This window comes from Arachis ipaensis, chromosome B10, assembly GCF_059453495.1.
Source record: "Arachis ipaensis isolate K30076 ecotype BB chromosome B10, ASM5945349v1, whole genome shotgun sequence".
NCBI classification, from domain to species: domain Eukaryota; kingdom Viridiplantae; phylum Streptophyta; class Magnoliopsida; order Fabales; family Fabaceae; genus Arachis; species Arachis ipaensis.
Genome location: NC_142435.1, coordinates 148,387,433 through 148,393,825, shown reverse-complemented (window position 1 = coordinate 148,393,825; position 6,393 = coordinate 148,387,433). Strand labels below are relative to the sequence as shown.

The 6,393-nt window shown below is 40.6% G+C and overlaps 1 protein-coding gene across 1 annotated transcript; it reads right to left on the bottom strand.

Moving 5' to 3' along the window:
* Positions 1–2,664: 2,664 nt before the first annotated feature.
* Positions 2,665–5,429, bottom strand: LOC148582054 (uncharacterized). The gene is made up of 5 exons (XM_088495182.1): positions 4,839–5,429; positions 3,756–4,577; positions 3,585–3,713; positions 3,022–3,488; positions 2,665–2,934 (listed from the first exon to the last, which is right to left on the bottom strand). Exons 1-5 carry the CDS (start codon positions 5,260–5,262, stop codon positions 2,665–2,667), a joined length of 2,112 nt encoding a protein of 703 aa, XP_088351308.1. The 5' UTR covers positions 5,263–5,429.
* Between the last annotated feature and the right edge of the window lie 964 nt (positions 5,430–6,393).

Sequence of the window (6,393 nt, the reverse complement as noted above, 5' to 3'; positions counted from 1 at the left end):
CAGATTGGAATAGTCCAATGTCAGAAGGCGCTGGTGAATGCTTTAGTGGAAAGGTGGCATCCAGATACACATACATTCCACCTTCCTGTTGGTGAATGTGCTGTGACGCTGGAGGATGTGGCCTTAATTCTCGGTCTTCCCACGGACGGTCTTCCAGTCACAGGGATGACTATTAGTAGTTTTGAAGCCTTAGAGGCGGAGTGTCTGCATCAATTTGGGGTTGCACCAAGAAAGTCAGACTGCAGAGGGAGCTGCATAAAACTGACATGGCTTCGTGATCTGAAAGAACGTTTACAATTGACTGACAAAAATAGTATACAGAGGTACGTGAAGTGCCATATTATGTTGTTGATCGGTACCATATTGTTTGGGGGCAAGTATGGGGCATCTGTGCACTGGAAATTTCTGCCCTTGCTAAGTGATTTTGGCAGTATCGGGCAATACAGTTGGGGTTCGGCATGCCTAGCCCACCTTTACAGGGCATTATGCAGGGCATCTCGTTATGACTGTAAGGAGATCGATGGTCCACTCACACTGTTGCTCGTTTGGGCTTTTATCCGAATGCCATATCTAGCACCGGTTCCGCGGGAACCCCGCAGTTTCCCCCTTGCAAATAGGTAACATTATCTTACGTTGGTCTATGTATCTTCATATTTAGAATCGAGTTGTATTACTGATGTACGTTATATTAGGTAGCGCAATTGGGAGCGTGGAGACCGACGCTTTAGGTATCTTACACTTGCCCACTTCAGGCAGGCATTTGATGATCTTCAGGAAGGCCATGTATATTTTCGGTTCAAAAGTATGTGATTTTGGTTTAATATTATTGTTAATTGGATTGTAATCATGAGTCTCGTTAATTTTCACCAGTTTGTCTGGGTTGCTTATGCTGTGGATCGCGTGGATCCGGATATTATTCCTGCTGAAATTTACATGCATTCAGTTGTATGGAGTGCTACAGTGCCATTGGTTTCTTTTGAATGCGTTGAGTGGCATGCTACTGATCGGCTTAGGCGACAGTTTGGTTTTATTCAGGGAGTTCCTAATCAGGAACCGAATCTGGACAAGGCACACGGAAAAGTCCTAACTGGGCCTAAGAATCTTAACTGGGTCACAGCAACAAGTCATTCGGTTTGGGTTATGCAATGGACAAACAGGTATCATCATGTTCTTACTGAACTTCCAATGCCTCCACAGAATTCCTTAGATATTTACATTGACTGGTACCGTAATAAATATGGCCACCACTTGAGGTTGTCGGATCTTGTCGTTCAAGAGAATGATGAGGGTGATGAGGTCATGAATGACGCTGATGAAGGGAATGAGGCGAATGAAGAGAATGATGATTTAGGTGAAGAACAGTTACCACAATCACCGACACCTCCACCACCACCTCCACCTCCCGAAGAACAACCTCAGTCCTCAAACCAATATGTACCTCAGACGCAGTTTACCTCATCATACCCAATCCATCAGCAGTATTGGGGTGGGACACAGTATGACTCAGGTGAAGGAGGTTCTTTTAGCCAGTTGCTTGGGTTCATGGCGGCAGATGCAGGTCAATCACATTATGGCTATCAGTATGATATCATGGCAGGCCGGTATTCATTGGACGCAAGGTTCCCGGGTATCACCTCCTCAGGTGCATCGGGAGGGTTGGTCTCTGGTGACTCTAGTAGAAGTGAAGGTGGTCGAGGAGTTCTTAATAGTCGTAATCATCACCGTGTTTCAATGAGTCAAATTGAAAAAAATGCTCAGACACTTGATAAAGAGACTGATGAGTATCTTGTAGATGAACCAGATGACGAGGAAGATGATGAAACTGATGAGGCTGAAGCATCCCGTAATGATGCATCTGACTATGGTGATGATGCAGGTAGTAGTATTGCCTTATTTCTATGGTCAACTGATTTAATTACATTCATATTATTCATATCATATATAGTTGTTTGATAACTTAATGGTATGAAAGTCATGTGTGGTATCTCTGTTGAGACTGATAGTACAGATATACTTGTTTGCTTAGTCTATGTAATTATATTCCTGTTTGGATAGTCTGTCTAATTAAACTGTGTACAGGTGAGGCACGTACTCCGGAGGAAACGGAAAAAAGCTACAATCTCAGGATTGATCCGCCCCGTCGTAGTGCTAATCGATACACTCCATCTGTGTTCAAAAAGGCCGCCAAAAAGTGCAAGAAACTTGTGAACGATGTAAAGTAGGCAATGCGAAAGTAGATGTTGTGTCTTATTAGTTAACTTTTGAATGTATTCGTTAATGAATCTATGTATCTGTTAACTTTCTGATTTATTTCTTAATGAATCCGTGTATTAGTTAACTTTTAAATGTATTACCTAATGAATCTATGTATCTTTAAACAGGGACATGTAAACTTAGTATGCATGTAAACCTTTCAAGTGGGTGCCTAATGAATCTATATATCTTTTAACAGGGACATGTAAACCTAGTATGCATGTAAACTTCTCAATGTATTACCTAATGAGGCTATGCATCTTTTAACAGGGTCATGGGAACTTAGTATGCATGATTAAGTTGCATGTGTCATAAGAGTACATTTATATAAGTTACAATGTTTCGAATAGCATATTAATACATGAAGTCCTGGGAAAGATAATAACATCCTAAGAAAGATGATATATAAAACTACTGAGCATTATGATCAGCAGGTGCACCAGCTGACCGACGACATCTACTACGGCTATGTCCCTCAGCACCACATTGCCTACATCGCCGTGGAGGACGCAACATCCGCGTGTCCATCTCATTCAAGAAGCGGGTCATCCTGGGGCGACCTTTGGTCATGCGTCTTAGGAATGGATTGGGTACGAATCTCAGTCCGGTGTAAGCAGGCCATGTCGAAGGATTTTCCAGTGGCCTAAATCTAGCTCGATAAACCCGTCGAACCTGGTCCATCTTATACACATCATGCACATACAGTTGTCAGTCCAGTCGTTGATTTGCACAACATGCAAACACATGCCGACACGGGATCCGATCCACCTGAAACTCACCACAATCACATTGATGCCGACGTAGGTCGACAGCATACTCCAGTCCACTAGGCATCTCACGCACTTCAAATACCTCATTCTGTCGGTCGAAGCAGTTAACCTGGATATTTCTTGATGCAAGTTGGTTTGCATGCAATTTTGTGGTCACAAGCTCCGAAAATACATGGCCAGCATTAATCCTTGCCTTTGCCTCAGCTCTTTTTCTGGTGAATAGCTCGTTAAGCCTGTAGAATGTTGCTTTGACAAGTGCAGTGATTGGGAAGTTGCGTGCACCCTTCAGGACAGAGTTAATGCATTCGACTAGGTTTGTCGTCATGTGACCCCATCGGTAACCACCATCAAATGCCAACGCATACTGTTTACGGGAGATTCGGTTTAACCAGTTAGTGTAAGCCTCGCCCCGTTCTCGTAAACGCTGGTAACGCACTTCGTACTCACGCACCGTCCGCGAATATCCTGCAGAATAACAAAAAAAAATATAAAAAAGGGGATTTACATACACTAAATGAATGACACGCTATTAACAACACACTTCCAAATACACAATATTACCTATATTAATGACAAGTTTTTGCAGGTACAGTGCCTTGAATTTTCTCAGGAAGTTCGACTCAATATGCCTGATGCAGAACATGTGGAAAGCTCTAGGAGGCGACCAAGCTCCATTACTCCGCTCCACGGCTGCATTGATGGATTCGTGTCAGTCGGATATCAGTCCCACACCATCTCGAGTCACAACATGTTGCCGCAGGTTACTGAGAAAGAAGTGCCACGCATCAAATGTCTCTCCTTCCACAATAGCAAATGCAATTGGGACGATGTTGTTGTTGCCATCCTGTGAAACTGCCACTAACAGACAACCCTTATACTTTCCGTATAAGTGAGTCACATCCACATGCACAATTGGCTTACAATGCCTGAATGCTCTAATGCAGGGGTAATAACTCCAAAAGACTCGATGCAATACCCGAATATCACTGACCAAGTCATCTCCTTGATATGCATTCATAGTCTTAAAATGGACGATAGCTGATGACTCCTTATGACACATGGCCTCAAACCATATAGGCAACGCTTCGTATGATGCTTTCCAACCTCCAAATATTTTTTCTACTGCCTTTTGCTTAGCCAACCATGCTTTCCGATAACTGACGGTGTAGTTGAACTTCGCTTGCACGTCTGCAATAACTGATTTTACCTTTAACGATGGGTCAGCCTCAACCAATGGCTTTATTGCTTCTGCAATTGTGTTTGAATCGAGTTTGGAATGATCCTGAGAAATGGTAGATCTGGTACAAGTGTGACTACCATTATACCTCCGTACCACCCAACAATGCTTCCTGCTGATCATGCTAACCCTGATAAGCCAATCACACCCAAACCCATACTGTGTACACTTCGCATAAAATGTCAACGGCTCCGACTCATACACCCGATAGTCTACACTTCTTCGAATGCTATACTCTTTCATCGCCCTAATAACAAATTCCCTGAAACTGAATTCCATCCCGACCGCAAATTCACCATCTGCGACAATAGGAATTTCTGGCGGGACGACAACCATATAAAAAATAATTATTACACGGATATTTAATAACCAAATTTAAAGGTACATCAACATTCACTGCATCAATTATGATATATATAAACTTTATATCATCTTTTATCTCATTCTAAACAAAATAAAAATCTCAACACATAATTACCTAAGTAATTAACTACATACTAATTTATATTTAACTAAACCAATAACTAATTAAATAAAACTATTATCTTAAACTTACCTAAATAATAACAAATACGTACCTACACTCATATATTCCGGAAATTCTGGAACATGCATGGCCTCCAAATCCAACACTCGCATGAAAGATGGCTCCTCAAACGGCACTTCGTTCACGAGTGCATTTGCCACGTCTGTCACATCTGGGGCCACAGTGCCATCACCTTGCTCTTCATCCCCGTCTGGACCGACAACTTCGTAATTGCTTTCAAACTCTTCTTCACTGTCACTATTGTAATCTTCTAGTACTATATTCCGGTCGGCCTCAGATTGTTCAAATTCAATGTACAACTCGATGAACGAGATTCGAGCACGACTTTCAAAATACATTGAAAACATCTCTTGCAAACTCGCTTCGTCCGTTACATATTTGGATTCAAATTGGACGAATCCACCAAACACCGGTATCGGATATCTGTATAAAATGCAAGATATTTTTCTCGACATCTCAGAATCAATCTTCTCTCACAGATCACACCTTTGAACTCTTCAAATGAGATTGTGAAGGGAATAACAACATCTAACGGATTTTCACAAGTAAATTTCACTCCTTCAGAAGTTTGTAACAAAATCTGACCAAAATAATACACTTTTAAAAGAACTCTATCATCCATCTTTCTCACTTACCTAAATAATAACAAAAATTTCAAAACCAAAATTTGTGACTGCACCGAAACTAAGAAAGACACAGCAAGAAGAGAGGAGAAGAAGTGCTCGAGGAAGAAGAAGAACCAGATCTGAAATCTTCTTCACGACACACACCCTTTTGTACATATATATATGCACCCATAACTCGGACCCACCGGTTTCTTGCTTCTGATTCCAAAAACTATAACACTCAAATCGGACCATGCGACTTCTTTTTGGAATTTTTAATCAAAATTTAAACTAAAACCCAAGTCGGACCATGCGTTTAGTGGCTTTTGATTAAAAAAAAAACCTTTGATACCTAAAACGGACCATGAGACTTGTGAAAGAATTTTTAATCAATTTTTAAACCCCACAAAACGGAGGGTCCGATTAACGTGTTGATGCATTTTCATATTTTTTCTTCATTGAAATCGGACCATCCGATTTTGTCACCATATATTCGTTGCACCTTACTCGCACGGTCCGAGTTCTCCAGCCTGCTACTGAGCAAAAAGCTGCCTCATACAATGGTCTAGCTCCCATGTGTCCCATAACCATGCGCAACACTACCCTCATCTCCATAACTAAAAAAATGAGCCTCATTCATATCCTAAATTTATTTTTTCTTCTTCAGAAATTCAATTCATGTTTAATTTGAGTTACATATATGGTTGATTGAAAGTGAATTGAACTTTACCAAGAAAGTGAATTGAACTTTAAATTTGACAAGTACAGAATATTATAAAATACATTTTCATCTTTTCATAATTAAATGTCAATGCATAGTGTAATCCTCGTCATGAAAAGAAATTTTTAAAATTTCAAGCTATCTTGTCATACATCAAGATATTTATATGTAAGTCAGTAATAGTTGAATGTTGATATCCTAATATTTTAAATTGGATAAACCACAAAAAAATTGTATCCAAATAATTTTTTCATTCATAA